Genomic DNA, 26,694 nt, shown 5'->3' on the forward strand with positions numbered 1-26,694 from the left:
CGAGCCCGGTTTCGTTCGAGTTAACGCGGCGGTCCGTGATGGCTCCCGTGTTAAGAAACGGACGTCGTCATCCGCCGCAAAACAAAATTCAACACCGTCACCATCACGGACCGCCGCGTTAACTCGAACGAAACCGGGCTCGTCCTCTACAAATACCAAATTCAACATCACGAACCATGGGACCAACATCAACAACAACAGCAACACCGCAAATCATCACAAACTACAAGACCTCGGCTCCGCTAACCCACTCCCATCTTTACTCCAACCCTCCCCCTCCTCCCAATCCCAATCCCCCCCAGTCCCCTTACGCACCCCTCTCCAAATCCACCATTTCATCCTCCACACCATGTTCGACCCCCCCCTCCCCCCCCCCCAACCCACCCCCCCCCCCCCCCCCCCCCTCCTCCCCACCCCCAACGACACCGCCCGCCTCCCCATCATCCCCGGCCTCCCCGCCTTACCAGCCCCAACAACAACCGGCCTCGGCGCCAACCGTATCGCCACCGCCCTCCACGCCCGAGCAGCCCTGCCCCCTTTAGTCTCTATCGCACACTTGCACGCTCTACTCCTCACCACCGGCCTTGCGCGGTCTCCCGCGGCTGCCGAAAGGGAGATTGCGGGGATGGTGCGCTCGGGCAAAGGGAGGAGGGTGGTGGTGCCGACTTTGAGGGCTGTTAGGGGGGGTGGGGAGTTGTTTGTTTTGGTGGAGGGGTTGGAGGAGTTGGTTAGGGAGTGTGGTGCGCTTGGTGGGAAGGAGGGAAGAGATGGGGGGATTGGGGAGAAGTTTGTAAGGTGGTTGAGGGCGAATCCGGGGAGGACGGGGATGACGGAGGGGGATGTGAGGGAGTGTGGGCTGCGGAGGAAAGAGGTGGATGCGTTGGTACGAGCGGGGTTTTTGACGGCTGGGAATGCGGCAGGTGGTGCTGCTGGTGGTGGAAGAGGGGGGTCAGGTTTGTCTGCGCGGCCGGACCAGAGGTATGGCATGATCAGTCTTGAGACTGTGTCACGGGCAGCGGCCGGGTCGGTTGCGGCCGCGGGAGGAGACGGGGTAATCCATGCGGCTGGGGGTACCGGGGCGAGAAGCATGGTGGGACAGCTACCCGGGACCGGGCCCGCGCCGGGAGGGTTTAGCATCGCGATTCCCGGATGCGGGGTGTATCTGAAGCTGATCTCCGCGGCACTAGAGCACCTGGCAGACTTGCTCCGCAGGACGCAGTACCGGGAACTACCCGAGTCGGACCTGCGTGAGAAGTGGGACGGCGGCATTGCGGGAGAGAGCGAGGTTGCCCTGGCCAAGAAGGCCAGGGGCGAGTTCACGGGCGTTATGCCTGGGCGGACCAAGAAGTGGAAGGTGTTTCACGGGCTCGCGTTTGACTGGGTGCTGCGGGAGGCCGTTGGGGCTGGTGTTGTTGAAGTCTTTGAGACAGGGAGTGTTGGGCGTGGTGTGCGTCTGGTTTGAGCGAAACGCTTTCCTGCGCGTATGCCCTGCCCTCGTGTCAGCCTAGGTAGTTTCCTACCGGAGTCCCACATAACCCGCTTGTCCATGCACGCAGGCGCCCGGCAGGTATATTACATACCTACCTATGTAGGACGGCCACGTTTTACTCGCTACGCCGAGCGTCATCTTCAACGCTGCCTACAGCCGGGGCCTGGTCAATGGCACGGAGCTCCTTACCAATGTGCTTCAGTTTGGCGGCTGTCAGTCCTCCAAGCAACAACGGGTCATCTCATATAGAGAGAGAGAGAGCAAAAAGCGCTTACGGCGGAGCGGAAAGCACACCTAGTCACCGACCTCTCCTCGCTGAAGCTTCAATCGTCTGAACTTAAATGCAGGCGTTCGGGCTTAACACTGCATTCCCGGGCCCGGGGGTCCAGTCTCCTGCGCCGAGAGCAATGCGATGTGCTATTCTCGGGAGAGGAAGCCGCTGCACAAGAAACACGCGAGCCGTTGGTTCATGCAACTAGCCCCTCCTTTTTACGTTTGAAGTTTCACGGGTGATGCTCGCAGTGAGTACCCAAGGGCGGGGTATTGAAGAATACGGGAGTCATGGATTTGGATTATGGGCCCTGGATATGCGGGCCCTATAAGAAGTGGTAACTAAGGACGGTTGGTGTGCTGGCGTGCATCATATAGACGGGATGGGTTCTAGAAACTGAGATGAAACCAAACATGAGAGTATTTCACGGGATCGTTTGAGATCGGCATCAACTGGTGGTTTTCGGGAGTCCTGTTACCTTTGCGCCGGTATCTCGATTTATGCGTTTTCCTTGGTCTACTCGTTGGGAGGAAGGTTAGACTGTGTACACGTGTAGTACAAATCCAAACGAACAGATCTTTACGATCTTCACGGCAAGACTTGCCAATCCCAAGAATCCCGTTGATCAGAAACACCATCCAGGACCCCAAGGAACCACGGAGGAAGATAACAATACAGTCTGCTGTGTCCCCCCCTTCGTTTTTTCTAGCTGTGGGATTACTACCTAAATCGAGCCTTGGGTTACGATAAATGAGAACGAGAACGATGTCCGGGATGGTACAAGCATTGATAGACAGGAAGACGGGAATTTGGGGTTTGTGAGCCGTGAAAAAGCATGAATGCCATGAGAAACACCGGCCTTACACCGGCGGCGGCCCAGATGTTGAAACAAGGCCGCAGCTAGCCCCGGAAGATCAACGGCCGATTCTTGCCCGTCTACACGGCGTAGTGTACTATGTATGTTGATGGAATCAAGGAAGCTGCTAGGCCGCGGTGGCGATTTGTTTTTCGGTTTGTCAGACAGTACAGACAGTAACTAGGTGTAGTGATGCACTACGAAAACGTGCCCTTTTTTTTACAATGGTGGTCGCTTGTATGCAGGGGTTTGGCTTAGGTGCGGCCATTCAAGTCTGAGGTTCCATTTTGCCGGCTTGAGTTGACCACTGAGTAATCAGCCCTTTGCTGCGAACTCGCAACTCGGTCGAAAAAAAGGCAGTGAAAATGACATAGTTCGTAGGAAATGACTCGGTGTCTCCCAAACAGGGTTTGGCCGACGCGGGAGAGCGAGGAGAGGAACAGAACGTTGCATCGGCGTCCGTTCTCGAGATGGCGTGAGCGGTTTGCTGCAGCGTGCGTTGCCCTGGAGAGACGACGGGACGCAGGCCGCTGCGGGTTGCATTGGATCGCTGGGAATCCAAGAAATATTGCCACCTTTGGAGGGGGCCTCGGGGCTTAGCAAGGAGAAGTTGATCAAGGACACGGATTCTCTCAGGGGTTGATAAATAAAATAAATGACCGCCTGGGTAGGGGGACCATGCAACTCATCGATGGTTTGTCTTTTGAGTTGATTGCTGGCTCGATGGCTCAGTTGCATCCAAGATCCCCAGCTGTATGTGAGAGCGGAACGTGACCTTGCCCTGCAGTTCCTGCAAAAAAGGTTGCTCTGCATCAAGCAGCCAGAAGAACCCCTGTCGGGGTGAATGCATGCGTCTGGCCGTGGTTTGGGGTCGTGGGATTTCAGATGCCGACCCGCCAGTGACCTGGGAGCTTGGGTGGCGGGGATTGGTGGTTTGTGGTTCGTCGTGAGGTCGTTCCTTTTTCCCTCTCTTGTTTCTTTTTCTTTTGCTCAAGGCGGCTTTCCTCTTCCGGATCCTATTCTCGTGCGCCAGCTTCTGGGTTCGGGTCAGCGTGGCCGCCACATGACACAGCCCACGTCCCGATTCCCGTCTGATGTTGATCCAAAGTCGTGACGCGCCCCTGGGCCGGTTTTCTCTAATGATGGACAGTGCGTGGGGAGGTTCCCGAACCTTCAAGGACAGGGTCCAGACAGGCCAGGCACAGCATCACCCCCAGCTTTGAAGATTGTGGAGCGCCTTTCCCACGGACCACCCCACCGGGGACATCGTCTGTGACGAACTAGACGAACCATCAGGCGTTGAAGTCCTTGTGTGGAGCTTTCCATCGACGGATCGAGTTCGGCGACGCGACGATATTACCTTTCACGCGTTCCAGCTTTTAAAGCGTGTTTGGATGGCACGATGGCACAGCGGAAAACCCCACTGCCAAAAAACCAAAGCCCGCTGGAGCCAATGCAACGCCAAAGGTGTGATGTGATGAGCGGGCGCAGAGTTGATCTCTTTGCGCCTCCTGCGTGCCCGGCTTTCGGTTGGTGTCGCGAATTGCCCAGCCTCAAATCCCTTGCCGGCCCTGCAGGTCCCATCTGGGGATGTGAGCCCATTGCCGGGGCCGTTGGTTTTCATCATCCTTTTCCCTGGAGTGTTTGAATACTTCGAGTTCCTCTAACCTTAGTGTAGCCTCGAGGGCCCGCAGTCGCTGGGTTCTTCACAGGTTGGCACAGACTCTCTCCACTTACACCTCAAGTTCGTTGCTAATTTCTTAACTGTTCCTCTTTTGTTCTCGTTTTTTTTTTGTTAGTTGTCTGTTCCTCTGGTTGGGAAGAGGGTTGTCAGAACAGTGGCTCCACTCGCACTTGGTTGCTCTTGCATTTCTAACATCCGCTCCTTCCTCCTTCTCCTTCCACCTCAAACAATAAAATAAAAATAAAAATATAACAACGCGGCATTGCTTGCTGGGACTGCGAGAGCCGTTCTCCCCTCGGCCCTCGTCACTGCCCGCCAAGCGTGTCCAATCCGGAAGGGGCTTGATCCCCTTGAATTGCGCTTGCAGGGATCAGCAGGGGCCTGATGATGGTCCGTTGAAATTGCTCCTCAATTGCCCGGCTCGGTTGGACCGGGGATGAGGTGCCATAGGCAGGGGGGTAATTGGGACAATGGGGCAGGCACGAGCAGAAAAACAAGGGGCGTCCAGATGCGCCTCCCCGGAAGGGGGGAAGGCGAAAAGGGACAACCAGGAGACGTCCCACGGGGACGGGAAAAGGAAAAAGAAAAGATTTGCTCATCCGTTCCCTTTCCATTTCCTGAGCTTGAAGCCCACCAACCCGCCGTCTCTCAGCAACCACTGGGTGGTGAGAGAGGTCGTTCTTGAATCTCGACTGAGGGGGTTTCTCGACAAGAGCACAGAAACGGCTCGGCCTCGTCTCAGCCAGTTGAACCTCTCGGCCTTCCAACCAACCACGCTCTTTTAAACGGAAGACTTTCAAGGAGCGCAAGTAATCAACCGTCCACATACGCGACTCTTCTCTCGCTCTCATACTCCTCTCTTTACATACTCGGCTTTCACCATTGTCCGGCCAACTCATCAACGACCACAAAGAGCTACGTGTGGACCCGGTGTTTCACTCGTTATTCTCGACTTTTGGTATCGGGGACAATCATTTCTTGTGTTTGGCGGTGTCCCTGCCGTCGTTGTCTGAGATCGGAACGCCCAGGGCCGGACCTCGTGCTGGCTCGAGCACCCCCCATTGTTTCCCCGCCGGCTGTTGAAGGAACTCATTCCGTCCCGTCTTTTGTATCTTTTCCTTTTTTTTTTACCAGAATTGGATTCCCACCTTTTTACGCCTTAGCGCAGACTCTCCTCGGCTGCAGCTCGAGTTTAGCGCAAGCTTCCAGACAGAAGGGTTTGGGCGATATCCTTGAGTTTCCACTCAGATCGACGCACGAACAAAACAGGGCCTGCTCCCCCCACTCGTTCAGTTCAGCTCAGACACTTCGACCCGGCGCCCCCATAACCTTGTGTGTGCCTCTCGACCTTGCACTTCGCGAACACCCTTCCCAACATCTGCAACAGAGTCGTGCAGTTGTCCATTATCGTGACGCAGCGCCACAAGAAAACCGTCGGCTCGCGGCGCGTGCTGTTCCACCGCCTGCGGCCCACGCGGTCCTGTCTCTTTTTGTGTCGCCAGATCCTCACCCGTTCTACCGGTCGCGTTTCGCGCCCCTGGCTAGCTCGGAGTTAGGCTTCGACAAAGACCACCCAATCCAGCGGTGTCTGTACTTGCGCCTTCACGCAAACGGAAGAAGAGCAACAAAAGAAGCGCAACGCCCCAGACGAGAGTTTCGAGAATTGTCGGTCTGGTGGAACCGACCCACGATAGCACGGGCAGCAGCATTCGTCATTCATTGCTCACTGCTGTGCATCGCTCTCCCGATCCGATTTCTACCAACGACCTCGCGCCGACTTGGTTGCCCTTCGACACATATCCGGTCCCGGTCCACGAAAACCACGGATGCGATGTTAACGACTTGCGCTGAGCTACACCCACCGCAGCAACCAGCATCTATTGGAGTTCTTTCGGCCCTGGCTAAGAAACTCGGAAACACTTGGGATCCAAACCCACGATGTCCACCACGCTGCCCCGGCCACCGCGGCCAGCCCGGCCATCGAACGGCCCACCATCAATAGCTCTCCCAGCATTACCGGTAACTAAGACCAGGAAAAGCACCGGGAATCTAGCGGCCCTATCCAACAAATCGAACCCCGTGGCAGCGAGATCTGGCCTGCGGGCGCCATCGGCAAGTCTCCTCCCTCCAGCCTCACCCCAGCCGAGGTCCGTGTCCGGCATCAACAATGCGGGGAGGACGATTAGGAAAACGGTCAGCATAGCTTCGTTTCCGCAACCGCCTCGTGGCGATGGCCGGATCTCGAGCCTCCCCCCCAGCCCGCTATCTACCACAGCTTCGTCGCGGAAATCTAAGACGCCGACTACACCGACCTACCAATTGTCAAGTGGCACGCCGAGCTTTCTCAACGGCACTGGCGATGGCAAGGCGATTTCACGGCAAGCCGCCACAAGGAATTCAGATGGTCTAATCAGCATTGCCTCCCCTCCACAGAGCCGCAGCTCCTCCGCCCAAGAATCCTACTCTACCTCCGCCACGCAATATGACGACGTCAACGACTCGGCGTTTACGAAATCCGACTCTGCGTTTGGCGGAAAGCGGTCATCCAAAGATGGTAAAGGAAATGTGATTGTCAGCGTCAGAGTTCGGCCGGATGCCGGTGGACAAGAGATCCGACCAGATGGCGATTGGATAGTGGATGGAAAGAAGTCTCTGCTTGGGTACCGAGGGAAAGAAGGGGGCGACTACTTTTATGGTGAGAACCCATTGAGGATAGAATTCGAACGCTGTTTCCTCAGGACCTAGCTCGTTAACTCTTGCTGCAGATAACGTATTCGCGACGCACGACGACAACTCGAGAGTCTACGACCATTGCGCCAAACGCCTGGTACGGCGAGTTATGGAGGGTTACCACGGAACGGTGTTCGCCTACGGTATGACCGGCACAGGGAAAACGTTCTCGATGCAAGGCACGGCTTCTTCTCCCGGTGTTATCCCACTTGCCATCACCGACATCTTCTCGTACATTCGCGAGACGCCATCCCGGGAATTTCTCCTCCGGGTCAGCTACCTGGAAATCTACAACGAAAAGATCCAGGATCTATTGAGCATGTCCACAGCAACTGGCGCCAATCAGCCACAGGAAGAGATCAAACTTCGCGAGGACAGCAAAAGGGGAGTTTATGCGAGTCCTCTCAAGGAAGAGATTGTCCAGAGTCCGACACAACTGCTTCGTGTGATTGCTCGCGGAGATCAAGCGCGCCGGACCGCGAGCACCCAATTCAATGCGAGGAGTTCTCGAAGTCACGCAGTTGTGCAGATTGTTGTGGAAAGCCGAGAACGGGTCCCGACTGGCCCCGGAGAAAGCAAGCGTCAGGGCCTCTTACCAGGTGGCGTCCGCGTCTCGACGCTCAGTCTTATTGATTTGGCTGGGTCTGAAAAGGCTGCCGAGTCCAAGGAACGGCGGCAGGAAGGCTCCCACATCAACAAAAGTTTGCTGACATTAGGCACGGTTATCGCCAAACTTTCGGAACAAAAGGACAAGGATGGGAAGCCAACCGATAAGGATGGCAAGCATCTGCCCTACCGCGACAGCAAACTTACCAGATTATTGCAGGGAGCCCTGTCCGGCAACTCGCTTGTCAGTATCCTCTGCACCATCTCTGTTGGCCCAGGCGGTGGCACCGCGGCGTCGGCCACAAATATCAACGAAACCCTCAACACCCTCAAGTTCGCCTCTCGAGCCAAGAACAGTATTGTCAGCCATGCCAAGCGGGCCGAGGAAGCCTTGGGGGTTGGTGGTGATGGCAACGCAAGGGTCTTACTGGAGCGTTACCGAATGGAGATCATGGAATTGCGCAAGGAGTTGGATACACAGGCCAAGAGCAACAGTAAAAAAGAAGCCGAGGAGGAGAAGGAACGCGACGCAGAAGAGGAGCGGGCCCGAGAGAAGGAAGCCGAGCTGCGCCACGAGGAACAGATGCTGGAAATGCAACTGGCCCGGACCGCGTTGAAGGAGAGGATAGATCACCTCAACAGACTGATCTTGAGCTCTAAATCTATCGGGGTAAACGCTAGTGGATCCTTCAGTGCGCTCGGTATACACCCTCGGTATTCACAGGGGTCGATCCGGTCTTCGATGGCGACCTCTAACGGCGCTAAATTTGGGCTCGAGAGAACCGAATCGATGACTTCCAGCGCCTCGACCATTGGCAGGAAGTCGGCCGGTCACCGCTCCTCGGGCAGCGGGGAGACACCTGTGGTAATGGAGGATGACGACAGCCTAGGCGAGTTCGGCGACGGTACCGCATCGTTGACTTCGCAAAATCGCGCGCTCCAGGCGGACCTCGTCGACAAGAACCGGTACATTCAGACGCTGGAGAAACGACTCCTGCAGGCTCGCCGCGCTAGCTCCTCGCGCACTTCGGTCGGCTTGTCGGGGGGCAAGGGGATCATGGTTGGCGAAGACCACAGCGTCTCCACGCTCATAAAGGAAAAGGATGCCGAAATCGCCGAATTACGTGCCCGCCTCGATGACAAGGACCGGATGTTGGCCGCTCTGCGGACCGCCGCCCGATCGCGCGACAATGCCGATCGTACCGATCGTGTCGAATCCCGCATCGAATCTCGTAACGAAACACGGGCCGAGGTCCGCACGTCGCTCATCCTCGACAGCGACCCGGGCCCAGCGCCCACAGGCAGCCCACCCGCAGCGCCCCCACCGCCTTCGTCCTCGCTTCTCCGCCAAGTGTCGCACCTCCGCAAACGCACAAAGAGCGTTGACGAGATGAGCAAGATGCTCGACGAGATGATCCAAGATCGCGTCGAGAGTGGCCAGCTTGTGCGCGGATCGCGCGGCAGCGTCCGGTTGGTTTCGGAGAACCGCGGGAAGAGCGAGGCCCGCGAACTGCCACAACACCGTGTGTTGAGCCCGGCGCCCTCGTTCGTCCACCAGGCTCCCAACCTAGGCCCGGCTCCGATGTCTCCAGCAGCGCCTCCCCCGACCATGCCGCTTCCGCAGCCTCCTGCGGCAATTGGCCCACCACCTGCTGCTTCACCGCCCCCACCAGTTGCGGGCCCGCCGATTCAGTTGCAATTGCTTTCAAGGCAACGGGCGTCGTTTATGGCGGAGCCGCCAAAGTCGATGGGGTTGGAAGCTTAGGGCGAAGTGGGTAAAAGAGTTGGCTATCTCTGATCGTTTCTTCTTGGCAATGGAAGGAAGATGTTCTCTTCCCGAACTGGTTCGGATGCTAGTAAGGAGATATGGGCATATGTCTGCATTGATGTCAAACGATATCCAGTGATGCGGAGTTCGCTCGGGTGATGATGTTGTGGGATGGTGGGATGATGGGGAGAACCAACTCACCTGGCCCTTTGTTTCAGGCGGTCTTATTCTTTTTTTCCTTTGGTTGGACGGCTTGTCTCGCACCATGTTTTATATACCCGGCTTCTGGTCCTTTTATCTTCTTCATTCAATTCTTCCCGCTCTGCTGGTGCGGATATAGCTTCCGGCCGGTATTCACGAAACCCCTTCTACCTCATTCTTCTTTCGATATTTCTCTTCCTCTTCGTACTTTTTCAAAGGTCTCAGGACCTAGATGTCCATTTTTTCTGATATTTGGAGGGAAAGGTGACAGAGGCGGCCGGTGTAGTTTCTGTATCACCAACATCATCGTTAATGTGTTTCAAATGGAGGGCTGTTATGTGGTCCGGGGTGGGGAGCGGAGGTTGGGGAAAATGAGGGAAAGGAAACCGCGAAGGCAAGGTGGATGCGTCCTCGTAAATGACTCCATGAAGTGGACGAGGAAGGGAAAGGCATTTGTGGTTTCCGTGGATTTTTCCCTGTAGGGGGGAAAGTGGGGGGAGGTCATGAAGATAGGATAAGCTCGGGTAGCCTAGCAAGCAATGCTGAATCTGGAGCATGCGAAGAAGAGTTGTTTGTTCGATCTTGGTGCAAAAATGTGATTGTGTTCGTGCTGTGCTTCCGTGGTGTGTTGGGGTGTTGGGTGTTGTTCCGGTAGAGTAGGCCGTCGCCGTTTATAGCTTGTCGTTTGCCGCATTAGGGATTTGGCCATCGGGCAGATAGATGGTTGGTAGGGTGAGGAGTGACATGAGATGAAAAGGAGGAGAGTATTGGAATGGGAAAGGGTCTAGGGGTTTAAGAGAATTCTCGGGTATCCATTAACAGGTAAATAAGTAACAAACACGCATAAAAGGCACTCGGCAAGACCGGATCAAAGTTGGATAATTGAACGGCGCAGCAGAAACATGGTTATTCCCCTTCTCTACATGCCCTTTTCTATGCTGTGTCTAACCAATCAAGGGCCTAAAAACTAGGATATGACCAAATCTCGAAATGCAATGCGGAAAGGTTCAGCTTGTTTCCGTTGGTTGTGTGTAGCCTGTTTGCTTTGATCGGTGAACCAGTTGACAGGTTTTCTGGGATTCGGTTGACTATATATGCGGTTGAGAGAGGGTGTTAAAGTTAGTGGCGGGGGTGTCCCGGGGAGATGCATAAACATTGGAGGAGGTGGTTAAGATTGAGTCTATGCTTTGGGTGTCTCTGATATGTTCGCATGCTTCTGACGGGGCGTGGTCATGGCGTGTGGGACTGCGAACATCTACACATATCAGTCAACCCTGACGGCCCTTGTCTCTCGGCTGCTTGCATGAACGCAATGACGGGCGACACTCGGTACTTAGTCCAATGGTTGACCTGAATTCTGCTGTGGGCCTCAGACACCGACTACATGGTATGCAAAAAACGTCTTCCGCCCTCTTAGACCTGCTGGGTGCGTTTGGTTTTGGTTTGCCGAAGAGTTGCAGCATCTGGTTTACTCCGTGAGTTGGGCGGCTGCTGGGCGGCCCTTGGTCGTTGATATCTGACACAGTCGTAACCCTCCCAGAGCCCAACAACCCTTCTCTACGTTGCATTTACATTTGATATCCCTACGGATCACTTGAAACTAACTCGGCACAGAATATGGAAAGGTCTCCGCCTGCCTTGAAGACTAAACCAACACACAGTTGCGCCGGTCCCAGAGTGTTGTTCCTTTTTTGACCCTCACTACGCATCATTCACCCGTCTAAAATGTCTGTTTTGGGAGACGCCAGTTGCCGCTAGCTTGGGACTCAGAACCATCGAAGACCCGGACTAAACTGGTCTATCCACAAAACCTAACGTTACGTGTAGTTTGCTTGTTTGCCAAGTCGTTGGTGAGAGATCGACTAAGGCCTGTCCCTATTGAGGTGGCTCCTTTCCCCGCGCTTATTGACATACGAGTTGAAGCGATCGACGAGCGAGTGTGTTTGCCACCCAAGAACCGAGTATATTCTCTGTATTCAAAACACGGAACAAAGGTGACTTGGGCTCCGAAGTTCGATGATGAATTCCGTGGTCTTCCGTTGTGGCAGGTCGAAATGTGGGGCTGACATTCGGGATGTCACCGGCCTGCTGGGTAAAGTGGCGGCTCTTGTCTAACCTTTGATTGGACCATTTGCCATCGCCTGGCGCGTTTCAGAATCAGCGGGGGTCGAAAGTGCGATCGACCCTGTCCCGCGCTCCTGCCCTTTTCAGGCCGGGCAGGGTCTCATGGCACTCTTTTTCTCAACGTCAGTGCCACAGAGAGTGAGAAAAATGAAGAAAAATACGAAGTCTAAGATAACTGGTTAAATGTGTCTTGTGCTGTGCTGCTGAGGCGAGCTGTTGTGAACACCCAAAACGCTGGGGAAATGTGGTTTCTGCTCTGATTTGAGAATTTCAGGGTCGCCAAGCAAACCAAAACCGGGCAACGTCCACATGCATCCCGTCAACTTGGTGTAAAATGTCCCCGGTTCTGGGTGGGCAAGGTGGGGGGAGTTTTCGGCTTCAACAAAACGGGAGCGCGTTTTCGAAACCTGCAACCTAGCGTGTGAAAAGGGCGCATTGTGGCGAGCAACTCCAAACGCCAAACAGGAAAGAGCATCTGGTCCTGGACCGACTTTTCCTTTCGCCATTGGACCCCGACATCCTTCACAAAACGGTTTGATCGAACGAGCATGGCAGGTCATGGAGTGCCCTGCCGTCCCCGTGGCAGCCCCTGAGCAAGAGTCACATTGGATCGACAACTCCGCAGCACCCGACGATCTTTCTCACTCCTCCTCGGGTTGTCTTTCTTTTCCCTTGCAGGATGACGGAGTTCGTCTCGTCTTCGAGGAAGGCACTGCGCGGTTCAATATCTTCGGCATTTTTCCTCCAAACCCGAAATCATCAGGTCCCTTCGCTTGCTGGCACAAGCGACCGTGACTTTATTAGCGTTGCACTTTCATCGTTTGTATCAGAACTTCATCCCGCAAAAACGCCCGAGAGAAAACTTGTGAGAGGCATCGCGTCCTTCCGACCTCGTTTGTGCCCCACTGCTCCCAGAAGATCTCCCCTGCAAAGACGGACTGATAAGTCGCCGTTCATCAGGCACTGATGCCGTTTGTCCCGGGATTGCTTCAAGATTTCTTTCTTTCCCAATATCGTTGATCTATTCCCCTTTCTTCACTGGTCTCGGATTTCATCTTACTTTTTTTCCGGCCGTTGAACTCATGGCGAGTTTCTCGCGTTTTCCAAGGATGTTGTGAACTCATTGACTGAGCACGAACACTGCGCCGCCAACGTCATTGCTAGTTGGCGCTGCACAATCCCACCCCCGGGCGAGTTGGAGTTTTGCGGACAAGGCGACGACCCCACAGGACATCCCGACCGTGGGCCTTTTGGCTGACCCATCGGAAGAAGGAGAAAATTGTCTTCGGCGCAGATCATCTTCTGGTTCGGCACTGGCTCACTGGATCTCATCCTGCGACCTCACCGCCCCCTCCAGGAACTCCGTGTTGCCGTATAAGAAGCTGCCGCAGCCTGGTGGCACCGTGCTACCTTGAGTTGGAGGGGTTCCGCTCCGCGCTCTGCTAGCCTTGATACCACCAAACCAGTCCTCCACACGACGTCACTAGTCTCAGGCTCGGTGATTGGGGGGTGTTGCAGGAGACGAGAGTTGTCGAAGTCCACAACCGGAGCATGGCGTCGAATGAGGGCGTCTTGGACTACCCATTTTTGTCTCGGCCCCTCGATCTTCTTCAAGGAAGCACACCTCTCTCTTCCATTTTTTGGGCGCGCGGCTGCGGGCTTCGCGAAACGTCAAGCTCACGGCTTGTGCCTGTGAGACATCGGGGTGGGTTCTGAGGACACCAGTGTACCATTCGAGTTGATCATTTCGACTCTTCTCCCCTCGATCACGGCCAGCCCACGACACCTATTCGAGCTAGTCGATGCCGTAACAGACACCGAACTCAGAGTTTCTCATCATGCCGCCAACACTTGATCTCAGCAGGGCGTCCCACGCCAAAGTTGTGATATCACCACCACGAATCAACCTCCGCCGAGCAGCATCGTACAACCACGACCGGGGACTGCTATCTTCGACATCCTCACGGTTCAACTTTAACCACCTGGTTTTCTCCCCGCCCCCGTCCCCCGGCCTGCCTTCACTTTCACCGCCCGCAAAGAAACCGACCCGTCGATTTTTCGGAACCAGACGGCCACTTCGGGCGGTTCGCTATGCGATCCGATTGCTGAGTGTCGTCGCAGTCTTTTTTGCGGCACTGGAGGTTCTGACATGGCTATTTGGCGAGCCAGTGCCGCCAGCGTCAACAGAATTGCCGGACTCGGTGAAAGAGATGGAGCTCAAGACGGGGATGGTTTCACAGAACGAGGCCCCAGATTTCCCAACTCCGATTGTCGTGACCGATCACCGAGGACGCACAAAGTGGACGGTGTCGATACCACCTGGTTCAGCGTTCCCCTTACCGGCAGACCAATACTCAGAGATCTGTGTTCAGTGCCGGCAAGTTGCGGAGCGGGCTCGGGAACTACAATCTCATGCGCATGGACTGCACCAGGTTTCCCTGGGATTTGGGTCCGACTCGACGGATGAATTTATCGATGTACAGGAAGCGGAACGGGCCGGGTTTCTTCCGAGCCCAGGGCTAGACGGTGGGAGCACCTTGAAAAAGGGCGCGGAAGGGGAAGTGGTGTGCAAAAAAAGCCTGACGTATGTTCTCGAGTCGGATGATGCAGGGTTGGGCAAAACGTTGATGATGCTGTGGATTGCTTATGGGCTCGCTGAGGAGGAAGGGCGTGCGTTCTTCGTTGATGATACTCGATGGGGTTATGGCAAGTTTTCCGCTATCTTCCAGCCGCCGCCACCCCCAGGATGCATGGCACCGCCGAGCCACGAGGTACTACCATGCCCGCGACATGCACGGCACCTAGTTGCATCCGCCGCAACTATGGATGTGTTATTCGGAAGTTTGACCGAGAACCCGGATCCCCCCTCTGAGACGCGGGGCCAAACCTTGCGGAAAGCCCAGTTTAGTCTGGCTCGCAGGGGCTACGAGGCGCTTGCTCGACTAAACGACGACGACGCGGCTTACGTCGATGATCGGGTTCGCCAGCTCGTGGCCGTGAGAGCCGCACCGGAGACCCAGGATCAGCGCAAGGGGCTCGCGGTCGGTGTCCACATCCGTCGTGGCGACCAACATCCCCTCGCATCCCAGTACCGACATTCGTACATGCCCCTCAACCTCTTCATCGACACCGCTTACGAGATTATCGACTCCTACTTCAACCACACCGCCAACGGGCCTCTCAGCCTGCGAACCACTAGCGACGAGGACGCCGCGGCCGCCAGGGAGCGCAGCATCGTTGTGGTCGCATCCGACGACCCGGTGGTGTATGAAAGTAGCGAGTTATCAGGAACGCGCCGTGCCCAGGAGCGCATCAAGCTAGCCAGCAAGGAGAACCTGGAGCAAGCCACGCGGGACAAGTCAATCATGCGCAAGTTCGTCGACGAATCGTTTGGCTGGGAGGGTGGATTCTTCGCTGCCATGTTTTGGAACCTAGGCGTCGCCTCACCACATGCCGGCGACGGCGCAGACGGCAGCAGCGCAAGTACTGGAAGCGGCGATCACCCGCCGTCCGCGGAAACCCTGCGGCTGAGGAGCCTGGTCGGCCGCGCGTACATGATGGATCTGGCAGTGCTGGCTGGCGCGAGCGATGCGATTGTTTGCACTGTTAGTGCAGTGGGGTGTCGGCTGCTAGCCGTCATGATGGGATGGGAGGGTGCGATCGAAGCGGGGAATTGGGTGAACATTGATGGAGGGTACGGGTGGATGGGGTTGGAGTGGTGATCGGCTGAGCAGCCTCCCCCGGCCAGCCAGCCATACACGGACTTCCCTATAAGCGGGAATATTGGGCCGGCAACAGCTCCGTCATATTTCCTTCTTGTATTTGTGGGGGCATTTAGAAAGGCGTTCATTAGGCGTTGATTGGTTGTCATGTGGTTGTTGATATTGAAAAAGAGGAGACCGCGGGAGGGAGCATTTGAAACATTTACACGGGGCAGGGAGGCAGGTGAGCCGGAGGGCGGGAGGAGGAGAGATTATGATACCATATACGCGTACAGTGTTGTTTTCTATCTGTTAGCCCCACGATCGTTAGGTCGTTCATAATCCTTGATGGGGAAAGGGGGGAGGGGTGCGAGTTTGGGGCCTGGATATCTACTCCGTATGGTGCATACGCTCGTTTGACTAAGAGCACTAGATGGAGGTCTATCAATTTGGTACTCCCATGTTGGGTGATTGAGACGTGCGTTTCTCACCGAGAGACTCCGACATTGTTCTTGGCTTCCTTTTCGTGTCCACGGGTAACTAGTCAGATGTACGCAAGCAAGAAGTAAGTGGGGTGGGTGTTCACGCACTTGACGTTGTTCAAAAACGAATGCGAGACGTTCCTCCTGCTGCTGCTGCGCGAGGGTTAGGGTATCGCCAAGTTTCGAATCCGGCTTTGGCAGGGGCTTCCAGTGTTCGTCCAATCCGGTCTTTTGTCATCGGGGCGGAACTCCTGCAACAGAAATTGTTGGACGCGTTATGGGAATCGTATTCGGGGCTCTCCCCAAGCTTCCCCGCAACAGATCTCGAGGCATCATTGAACAACGCATCCGCCGAGACTCTCTTGGTATCAAAAAGTCTTGTCTAGGCTCAATGCATCGTGGATGTTGCTGTGGCACGTGTGGGTAGATGGCATGATCGAGCCGAACCAGGGGTGTACTCAGGTACTTGGGATGAATGCGAATACGAACCCTCGATCTGATTGGCTGGATATTGGAGAGATCACCAAATGCCCATCGCTTTGCCAATCGTGGCGCCCCTTTCCCTGGGACAATCTTGGTGTGCCAGAAAAAAAAAAGAAGACTGACAACAAACACCAACGTCTTTAAAACCCGCCCTTTCCTCTCGCCCATCTTGTTGGAGAGAAGGACGACATCCAGCGCGCCTGATTACTACAGAGTCTTCTTACTCGCTCGGACCGCCAGCACTTTGTTCTGAATTCTCGACACGACGCTCTCCTCCACCGCCCCGTCTCCTTTCCTCTTCCTTTCTGCACGCAAATGGGCTTGATCCAAGATGTCGGCGGCCCGCTGGCCGAGGGCTTCTCGCGCCTCGGGCTGGGCTCGCAAATTGGTGTCGCGATTGGAGGCATCCTGTTTCTGAGTGTGTTCTTGAACGTCCTCAAGCAGGCGCTGGTCAAGAACCCCAATGAGCCGCCCATCGTCTTCCACTGGTTCCCCTTCGTGGGTAGCACCATCACGTACGGGATGGATCCGCCGCGGTTTTTTGACGTGAACAGGCGCAAGGTACGTTGAAAAGATGTTGAAAATGACGCGGGCGAGCGTGGTCCCCTTCAATGGCATACCGTAACTAACGTGTGTTTTTTGTTTTTCGTTTCTCGATAGTATGGCGATTGCTTCACCTTCATTCTTCTCGGCAAGAAGACGACCGTCTACGTTGGCCCCAAGGGCAATGAGTTCATCCTCAACGGCAAGATTCGCGACGTTTGCGCCGAGGACATCTACACCGTGCTCACGACACCCGTTTTCGGCAAAGATGTGGTCTACGACTGCCCCAACTCGAAACTCATGGAGCAAAAGAAGGTGAGTGATGCCCGGGGAGGACAAACATGCAGCAAGGGAACAAGAGAAGAGAGAAATAAGCTGTGACTGACATTGTTGTGCTTCTGCAGTTCATGAAGGTTGCCCTCACCACCGAGGCGTTCCGTTCTTACGTGCCCATCATCGCAGACGAGGTCAACGACTACTTCAAGCGCTCTACCGACTTCAAGGGCAAGTCCGGCGTTACCAACATCTGCCCCAAGATGGCCCAGATCACCATCTTCACCGCATCCCACGCCCTGCAGGGCAAGGAGATCCGTGATAAGTTCGATGTGACCCTGGCCGACCTCTACCACGACCTTGACATGGGCTTCTCACCGATCAACTTCATGCTGCACTGGGCCCCTCTCCCCTGGAACAACCGCCGCGACCACGCGCAGAGGACCGTCGCCAAGATCTACATGGACACCATCAAGTCGCGCCGTGACCGTGGCGAGACCGGCGCCCAGGATATCATGTACCACCTGATGAACTCCACCTACAAGAACGGCGTCAAGGTTCCCGATCACGAGATTGCCCACATGATGATCGCCCTCCTGATGGCTGGCCAGCACTCTTCCTCGTCCACCAGCTCCTGGATCATGCTCTACCTGGCCGCGCGACCGGACATCATGGAGGACCTGTACCAGGAACAGATCAAGAACCTCGGCGCTGACCTGCCCCCGCTCACCTACGAGGACCTGGCCAAGCTGCCCCTCAACCAGGCCGTCATCAAGGAGACCCTCCGCCTCAACGCCCCGATCCACTCCATCATGCGTGCCGTCAAGCAGCCCATGTCCGTCCCCGGCACCAAGTACGTCATCCCAACCAGCCACGTCCTCCTCGCCGCCCCCGGCGTATCGGCCTCAGACCCGCAGTACTTCCCGGAGCCCGATCTGTGGGAGCCGCACCGGTGGAGCAAGGAGTCGCCGCTGGCGCCCAGCATCGTCCGGCAGGGCGAACCAGACGAGGACGACGAGGAGAAGATCGACTACGGTTACGGCCTGGTCAGCAAGGGCGCCGCATCGCCGTACCTGCCGTTCGGCGCCGGCCGCCACCGCTGCATCGGCGAGAACTTTGCCAACGTCCAGCTGCAGACTATTGTGGCTACGACGGTGCGCCTGTTCAAGTTCCGCAATGTCGACGGCAGCAACAAGGTCATTGGTACCGACTATGCGTCGCTCTTCTCGCGCCCGCTTGAGCCGGCGAACATCCAGTGGGAGAGGCGGGATACGGAGTAAATGAGCAGTGGTTAGGTTAGGAGAAGGGGTGTGAAAACGTAAAGAAATAATAATGTCAGGGATAATGTCCGAAGCTGGCTGACGAAATGACTTTCACTCGTCGGCTGTCACCTATGTTTGGGATATATGTATATACATGCACTAATGATCTGACCTGAAGCCGGACGCGGATAGACTCCGGCCCAACGGGTTTCAGTCTCAAGACGATGAGAAGAAGCAGGCGTATAACCGGCGTGCTGGATTTTGGGGTGGGTGTCAACGGGTGCGGTGCGGGCAGGCAAAGACGAACCGGTCATAGATTTAATTTTATCTTAATGCTACCTAATAATCCGTTTCTGGGCTGGTAATTGAATTCCAACTTACCTCCCTTTGATGCCTCGAGCATGTGCGTCCCCAAATTGGGGTGCTTCCACTGCATGTGGAGAACGTGAGGCGATGTTGGTTGCTTGAGAGGAATCCAATCAGGGGTTGCCTGCCAACCCAAACGGGCTGTGTCTTGCCTGTCTGTCATTAGGGAGGACACATGTGTATTCTCGGCGCTCGCATTCTCAAAACGATGAAGTGCGAAAGAGCCAAGCAAAATCCAAGCAAAGAGGCGTTATCGTCACCATTAATCTTTCTTGTTTCTTTTCGATGGGATTTCTTCGCTTGCCTAATCTGTCTACTTTCCTGTTATTTCATCTCGCCTGTGTCAATAAGGTGTGTTGATAGCATGGGGATTGGTGTTGAAACAGGTGGTGGGAAGGACACGTTGTGAAAAGGGGTGTGATTCATCTTGAGAATGAGTCAGGACGACTCGAACTATTAGGTGGGTGATGGATGCCAAGGGAAACTACTCGACTGTGGGAGTCACTCAGCGGCTGGGAACACCGTGTTGTTGTTTATTTGATGTTGGTGTCTGCTGTGCCACGGGGTCGGGACGGAAATCCACAATGTGCGTGGGCGCGTGGTCTAGGCTACTCACATTCAAAGGGACTACTGCATTAAAGAAGGTCAACATATATAAACTGATCCGTTAGTTGAATGCAAGCGGAGGGCAAGTTTTGCGTTGTTGATTTGTGTCTGGTGGCCGCTGCGAACCACGACTTACAAAGCTTGACATCTCTCAGACAAGGTGAAGCGGAATGAACTAGTGCTTGGCTACTAGGGAAGAATTTGCATTCAACATACATATTCTAGTTGATGTGTTGGTGTGTGGAAAAAGAGCGTCTTAAACTACGGTTGTGGCCCCAACAAAGGGGAGGGGAAAGTCTTTAGCATTATTCAGTATCTGGAAGAGGAAGATTTGAGATCCCGATCAAGAAGGAAGTCAAAATTAAGTTTGAGTAAAACCCTAAACTTAAGAACCCCCACCAGAGAGTAGTGTATGCTCAGAATGGTCCGAATGGGAAATACTGCCTATAGGATTTCTTGCCGCTGGGCTGAACACCCGACAAGCGTGCGGCGTGGGCTCGGTCCCAGGGATAACCTGTTCGAGCAGACCGAGAAGGATGGTTTAACACAAACTGGCCGTTTGGCCGTTTTATTTGGCCGTTGACATGTGTCCTTTCTTCTCCTGTCCGGCGCGTTCTAGAAGCGCCTTGTCGACCCAAAATACAGTCAGGGGCTGGTTCGGCCGCCTTTTTTTCTTTCAGGACACTCTGTTACAAACCGCCAGGACTTTGTTGCCTCGTTTGTATAAAGTGAATTTCAGGCGCTGATATCAAGGTATTGCTTCCATCATCTAACCAGACCATTGATATACTTTGTTACTTGACCGTGGCATTGACACGATATTAATTCCACCTAGGATTTATTTTCAAGGACCACAGCAGCCCCATCTTATCCCTCCCCAGAACACAGCGTTTGTCGTCTCTCAGTACCGAAACAACATGGCGAGAAAGATGCGACAACATCGTCGGCAAATCCCACTGGGGATTGGCATTCTCTTATTCTTCCTTATTCTCATTTGCCCCCTCGCCGTCCTCCCAGCCGCTGCCGCTACTACTTCTACAACTAGTACAGATGTCGAACCCGGGGAGCCCATCATTGGTATCGATCTCGGCACAACTTATTCATGTGTTGGCATTATGAAAGGAGATGGGGTTGAAGTAATAGTGAACGATCAAGGTGCGACGAGGGTGTTGGAGACTATCATCCGTCGCCCGAACCAGCACTGATACGTTGAATACAGGACACAGGATAACACCAAGTTATGTCGCGTTTACCGAGACTGGGGAGCGTCTTATCGGTATGTTACGCCCTCCCTTTCCGTTGTGTCCTCGCTTCCTGGATAACGGTCTAACGTGTGCGTGTCTTCAGGAGATGCGGCGAAGAATCAATATGCGAGTAACCCGACAAACACAATATTTGACATCAAGTTAGTGTCACCATATCAGTACCAAATCGAGACGGATCTCAAAAGACATGTACTGACGACTCCTCTAGACGATTAATAGGACGGAGCTTTTCGGACAAAGAAGTACAAGCCGACATCAAGCACATGCCATTCAAGGTAATTGATGGACCGGGAGACAAACCCGTGGTCGAACTTGATGTTGGCGGGGAAACGCGGCAGTTTACCCCTGAAGAGGTCAGCGCCATGGTCTTGGGGAAAATGAAGGAAACTGCAGAGCAGTATCTGGGCCAAAAGTAAGTTTCCGACCCAGTATGCGCCTTACTGCTGTTACTCGCCCGTACTGACCCATAAACAACGCAGGATCAAGCACGCCGTGGTCACGGTCCCAGCGTACTTTAACGACAAGCAGCGACAGGCTACCAAAGATGCCGGCACCATTGCCGGACTTAACGTTGTCCGGGTCTTGAGCGAGCCTACGGCGGCGGCGCTGGCTTATGGAATCGATAAGGTATGATCTAGTGAACCATTTCGCATAAGCATCACGGACTAAACCCCCCAGCAGGTCCAAGGAGAACGCCAAGTCCTAGTCTACGACCTCGGCGGCGGCACCTTTGACGTCTCCCTCGTTTCAGTCGAAGACGGCAACTTTATGGTGCTCGCCACCGCCGGCGACACCCGGCTCGGCGGAGAAGACTTCGACAACAAGATCATCACGCACCTCGCGCGCAAGTTCAAAGCCGCCCACCAGCTGGACATAACAAAGAACACCAAGGCCATGGGCAAGCTGAAACGCGAAGCGGAAAAGGCCAAGCGCGCTCTCTCATCCCAATCGTCGACCCGCGTTGAGATCGAAAGCCTGATGGACGGCATCGACTTCTCGGAGACGCTGACGAGGGCGACGTTTGAGCAGCTGAATATGCAGTTGTTTAAGAAGACGCTCGAGTCGGTTCGGCGGGTGTTGAAGGATGCGGATGTGGACAAGGCGGATGTGACGGATATCGTGCTGGTGGGCGGGTCGACGCGGATTCCTAAGATTCGGAGTCTGGTGGAGGAATTCTTTGGGAGGAAGGCTAGCGGGGGGGTGAATCCGGATGAGGCCGTGGCGTTTGGCGCTGCGGTGCAGGGAGGGGTGAGAACTCTACCCAGATGTGGATGTGTGAGTGAATTTTGCTGACTTGGTGGGTTGGATAGGTTCTTGCAGGCGTGAAGGTGAGGTTTGGTCTTGGGAGATTTTGGGTTGATTAGATCATGCTAACTTGTTGGTGATGATAGGCCGCTGATGATATCCTCCTCATGGACGTCAATCCCCTCACCCTCGGTATCGAGACGGCGGGCGGTGTCATGGTGGGTTTTAGAGCAGCGCCGTTAGGCTTATGGTCTGGTGATACTTTTGACTGACAGTGAGCAGGCACAACTGATCCAGCGCAACACCCAGCTCCCGACGGTAGGTTGTTCCCTTTGGTCCTTTCCCGCCTTGTTTCTACGGTCTGTATCGATGTTAATCATCCCGGATGTAGGCACGATCTCAAATATTCTCTACTACTGCGGGTAAGGCTGAATAGACTCATCAGACATCTTCTCTCTACTCTGGTGAGTGCTAACGTTGGCGGCAGACAACCAACCAGCAGTCATGATCAGGGTCTACGAAGGCGAACGGTCCATGACAAAAGATAATAACCTCCTCGGCAAATTTGAGCTCACAGGTATCCCAGCCGCGCCTCGAGGCGTCCCTCAGATAGAAGTCAAGTTTTCCGTCGATGTCAACGGGATCCTGGAAGTTTCGGCTGAGGATAAGGGTACCGGTCGAAAAGAAACTATCACCATCAGCAACGATGCTGGACGCTTGTCTCAAGATGAGATCGAACGTATGATCCTAGAGGCTGAGAGGTTCGCCGACGAGGACAAGGAAGCTCGGGAGCGCATTGAGGCGAGAAACGGCCTTGAGACCTACGCGTTCAGTTTGAAGAACCAGCTGGAGGATGACCGTGGACTGGGCGGTAAGATCGACGAGGACGCGAAAGAGGCCGTGAGTAGAATATTACGCTGCCATGAATGACTTGTGGAGCTTTGCTGACGATATGGTTGTATAGTTACGAGACGCTGTGGCCGAGGCCTTGGACTGGATCAACGAGTATGGGACTGGAGCCACTGCGGATGATTTCGCGGAGCAGAGGGAGAAGTTGTCGGACGTCGCCCACCCCATTACGAGCAGCCTATATGATCACGCCGACGTGGGGGCCGACGAACGGGGCGACTTTGGAGACGTTCACGATGAACTCTAATTCGACCATAATTCGACAGCTCAAACCGCCCGAGAGGCTGCTTTCTTTGCCTTACAATAAACTGTTGAGACCGGCCCAGGTGCTGGCAGATAAAACAGGGGGTTTTGTAGCAAATGAATGCATCCGGAATTCGACCAACTATCTTTCGGAATTGTTATTCCATTGGTTTTGATGTGTGTAAGGGCTAGAAACGCGTGCTCCTCGAAAATGATTCCAGTCTGTCCTTGCTGAAAGTGGTGAGATGTTGTAATTTTGTACGAGCAGATTGGTCTTGCCCAAGCTTCAGGGGAGTTTGAGGCCTGGGCCGAGACCGGTTAAACCTCGGGGTGGCTTCCATGGCTTCCCAGCGCTCTTCCAAAAAAACCCCAATGGTTGGAACTCGGCAAGTTCGTTGTTAAGTGCCGAGGCTCGCGGAGGTCACAAGCCGTCCCCACCGCCTGAATCTCACAAGTCCTGGGGCGACTCCACTTGATCAAGTGCTGCGCTTCCTGTTCTACGCTACGTTGAGGAACGTGGAACCTTCAAGTTTCCACCACCGCGCGCGGTTGCTCCGAGGCTCTCGCGACTACAGCCGCATTCCCACAGCGAAAAAAAGAATCAGGAGAACCTTCCAACCTTTGTCACCATCATCATTCCCGATCGTTTTAGCGCCCATTTCTTTGTTTTCCCGTCCATTGTTTGCCCAGCGCGGCTAGCCATCCCAACCCAACCACATTTATTGGGCGTTTCCCCGAGCGACCCCCCGCCCCCCGACCCCCGACCCGCTCGCGTCGCCACCGAGAAATCGTCCCCAGCGTCATCGTGGGCGGCCATTTCTCAACGTCGCTCCCCCATAAGCACGCTGCTCGAGAAATCGAAGGGAGTTCACAACCACAGCGATGGCATCACCACCAAAACCATGGGAGCGCGCAGGCGCGACGCCCACGGCTACTGGTACGTAACTTTTTATTGCTTTTCTTTGAACGCTAAACAATCGCAAACCTTCGTGCCATCGACTGACCTTGATTGAAGCGACATCATCGCTCGCGTCTTCCACGCCCGCAGCAGCCATGTCGAGCGCAATCCCAAACACCATGGCGACGCCTCTCTCCGCAACCGATTCCACATCGCCCGCAATCCCCGCGCGACCCGCAACTTTGTCCGCTGCCGTGAACCAGAACGCTGCCGCCTACAGTAGGCCATACGGTACCACGCCATATGGCTCAGGATACGGCTCGGCATACGGCTCAGCGTACTCGTCACCGTACGGCTCCCCCTATTCTCGATATGGCGGAGGAATGTACGGGAACAGCATGTATGGTGGTGGGATGTATGGTGGCGGCTACGGCGGCTATGGCGGCGGAATGTATGGCGGAGGCATGTACGGTGGTGGAGGTATGCCTGGGATGCCAGGTGATCCGAACAACCCGGAAAGCCTCACACAGCGCTTCAACATGAGCACGCAGGCCACGTTCCAGATGCTGGAAGGTGTCGTTGGGGCATTTGGTGGGTTTGCGCAGATGCTGGAGAGTACATACATGGCGACACATTCGAGTTTCTTCGGTGAGTTCTCGATTGTTTACTCGTGCCTTCGCGGTCATTCACTTCCTCTAACAGTAATTGTTTCTTTACAGCCATGGTCTCGGTCGCTGAACAATTCGGCAACCTCCGCGACACTCTCGGCTCCGTCCTGGGGATTTTCACCTTGATGCGCTGGATCCGGACCCTGATTGCGAAGCTGACCGGACGGCCACCGCCGGTCGATGCCACGGCCCTTACGCCCGCCTCGTTCGCCCGGTTTGAAGGGCGCACAAGCGGTGTGCCCGAGCGCGCAGGGCCTCCCAAGCCCAGCCGGAAACCGTTGTTCTTCTTTATGCTCGCCGCCTTCGGTCTGCCCTACGTGATGAGCAAAGTCATCCGCTCCCTCGCCGCTAATGCCGAGGAAGAGGAACGCCAACGGCAGCTCGTGGCCGCGCAACAAGCTCTGGACCCCTCCAAGCTGGAGTTCTGCCGCATGCTGTACGACTTCTCGCCCGCTACGCAGGGCCAAGCCGTCGTCCAAGGCGTCGATCTCGAGGTTCACAAAGGCGACCTCGTCGCAGTGCTTAGCAAGAGCGATCCGCTAGGCAACCCGAGCGAATGGTGGAAGTGCCGCGCCCGCGACGGCCGCATCGGATACCTGCCCTCGACCTTCTTGGAGGTACTGCGCAAGCCCGGCGCGCCTCTCGCCGCTATTCAGGACACCCCTGCTACCGCAAGCGAGAGCAGCCGCGCCAGCTCGCTCACCAGCTCCATCAGCGCGCCCGGTGCCTTGCCCCAAGCAGCGAATCCTTTGAAGGCCCCGATCATGCCCGCAACCAAGATCGGTGATGTCACGGCCGAGAGCTTTCAGAAGTCCCAGTTCTACTCTTAAAACGCAAAAAACAAAACAAAAGACACAAAATTACATCACAAATGGCCACCCTCGGGGCGTGAGTAGCGTCGTCATTCCACAACCTTTCTACTTTGCTTGTCAAACCATTTGCTTGTTACACCCGTGTGTCACCGAACTTACGGGAAACACCGAACCTTGCTCGCTCGGGACCGCTGTCCCACCACTCTTTCTTTCTGGCATCTTGGCATTTTTGGCACCTCTGACACCCTCTGGTATATTCATGGATTCTCTTGCTTGCTTTGCTATGCTACGCTGCTTTTGCTATATACTATGTAACCCCCCAAACATCCGCCCACATTACCCTTGCCGCGGAGCAGGGAAAGACAGTTGAACGGTGTACGCTTGAATGAGATGGGGATCATGGGGGGAGGAGGAAAATCATTTGGCGTTTTCATGGAGTTGGGGCTCGCGGATGGGGGGACCGTTTTCTTATGTTCTCGGTGATGTTGGGGCTGAACTTTGCTCTTGCTCTTTATCTCTCTCTCTCTTTCGCTCTCTCTCTTACGAGGCCTTGGGGGGGACTAGATGGGATGGGGCATGCGTCTGTCTGGGTGAGTGGGCGGTGGAGGAGAACACCACTCTCTCTTACTTATGTTGTCATCCATCGTCGTCCCGTCTCGCCCTTAAGTGATGGTGGCATTTCTTTCTTCATTCTCTTACTTTACTTTACACCTTTACCTATTTTTTCCTCCTTTATTATCTCTTGTTAGAGCGATAGGATATCTTGCTAGTAGCGCTCCCAGAAAAATAGTGTATATTTCAACCACTGCATGCACCTTGATGCTTTGTGAACAGGTGTCCCAGGACGTAATCTGAACGCATAGTAACCATGGAATCACCCTCTCACCTGACTGCAGTTTCACTCGTGGTTAAAGTTGTTAGGAACTAGAACTACTGCCCACATCGAGACACGGAGCTTTCAACCCAGTAATTTCATGACTTTATTGGCAATTACCTAAACTACCAATATCCCGCCACACACAATCCCTTTGGAGGAAAAGCGAGGCAAAGAATGTACAAATCAATTGGATCAGGTTGAAGAAGGACGGGGTCGGGCCAGGCACATACCAGCAATTCATCCCCATTGCTTGCTTTGTAAGGTTGCCTTTAACAAACCAAATGGGACGAATAGCCCCGGATGACCGAACCCTCTTTACCCTCCATCCATCC

General features: G+C 54.9%; 6 protein-coding genes across 6 annotated transcripts; all 6 read left to right on the forward strand.

The window, feature by feature from the left end:
• Positions 1-349: 349 nt before the first annotated feature.
• Positions 350-1,462, forward strand: C8A04DRAFT_24287 (uncharacterized protein; the record flags this gene model as incomplete). The annotated part of the gene is made up of 1 exon (XM_062779070.1): positions 350-1,462. One exon carries the CDS (start codon positions 350-352, stop codon positions 1,460-1,462), a length of 1,113 nt encoding a protein of 370 aa, XP_062641109.1.
• Positions 1,463-6,238: 4,776 nt separating this feature from the next.
• Positions 6,239-9,401, forward strand: C8A04DRAFT_33863 (kinesin motor domain-containing protein; the record flags this gene model as incomplete). The annotated part of the gene is made up of 3 exons (XM_062782634.1): positions 6,239-6,995; positions 7,066-9,161; positions 9,261-9,401. 3 exons carry the CDS (start codon positions 6,239-6,241, stop codon positions 9,399-9,401), a joined length of 2,994 nt encoding a protein of 997 aa, XP_062641110.1.
• A 4,166-nt stretch (positions 9,402-13,567) lies between these two features.
• C8A04DRAFT_8727 (uncharacterized protein) lies at positions 13,568-15,451 on the forward strand (the record flags this gene model as incomplete). Its single annotated transcript, XM_062785220.1, has 1 exon — positions 13,568-15,451. The coding sequence occupies one exon, from the start codon at positions 13,568-13,570 to the stop codon at positions 15,449-15,451; it is 1,884 nt and encodes a 627-aa protein (XP_062641111.1).
• A 1,259-nt stretch (positions 15,452-16,710) lies between these two features.
• C8A04DRAFT_33865 (cytochrome P450) lies at positions 16,711-18,491 on the forward strand (the record flags this gene model as incomplete). The annotated part of the gene is made up of 3 exons (XM_062782635.1): positions 16,711-16,956; positions 17,056-17,253; positions 17,343-18,491. 3 exons carry the CDS (start codon positions 16,711-16,713, stop codon positions 18,489-18,491), a joined length of 1,593 nt encoding a protein of 530 aa, XP_062641112.1.
• Positions 18,492-20,374: 1,883 nt separating this feature from the next.
• C8A04DRAFT_8778 (78 kDa glucose-regulated protein) lies at positions 20,375-23,111 on the forward strand (the record flags this gene model as incomplete). The annotated part of the gene is made up of 11 exons (XM_062785239.1): positions 20,375-20,600; positions 20,665-20,721; positions 20,793-20,850; positions 20,919-21,122; positions 21,190-21,337; positions 21,392-21,958; positions 22,102-22,173; positions 22,238-22,273; positions 22,347-22,377; positions 22,443-22,855; positions 22,920-23,111. 11 exons carry the CDS (start codon positions 20,375-20,377, stop codon positions 23,109-23,111), a joined length of 2,004 nt encoding a protein of 667 aa, XP_062641113.1.
• An 878-nt stretch (positions 23,112-23,989) lies between these two features.
• C8A04DRAFT_24292 (Peroxin 13, N-terminal region-domain-containing protein) lies at positions 23,990-25,503 on the forward strand (the record flags this gene model as incomplete). The annotated part of the gene is made up of 3 exons (XM_062779071.1): positions 23,990-24,044; positions 24,123-24,653; positions 24,725-25,503. 3 exons carry the CDS (start codon positions 23,990-23,992, stop codon positions 25,501-25,503), a joined length of 1,365 nt encoding a protein of 454 aa, XP_062641114.1.
• Between the last annotated feature and the right edge of the window lie 1,191 nt (positions 25,504-26,694).

This window comes from Dichotomopilus funicola (assembly GCF_033296635.1).
Source record: "Dichotomopilus funicola strain CBS 141.50 unplaced genomic scaffold C8A04scaffold_2, whole genome shotgun sequence".
NCBI lineage: Eukaryota > Fungi > Ascomycota > Sordariomycetes > Sordariales > Chaetomiaceae > Dichotomopilus > Dichotomopilus funicola.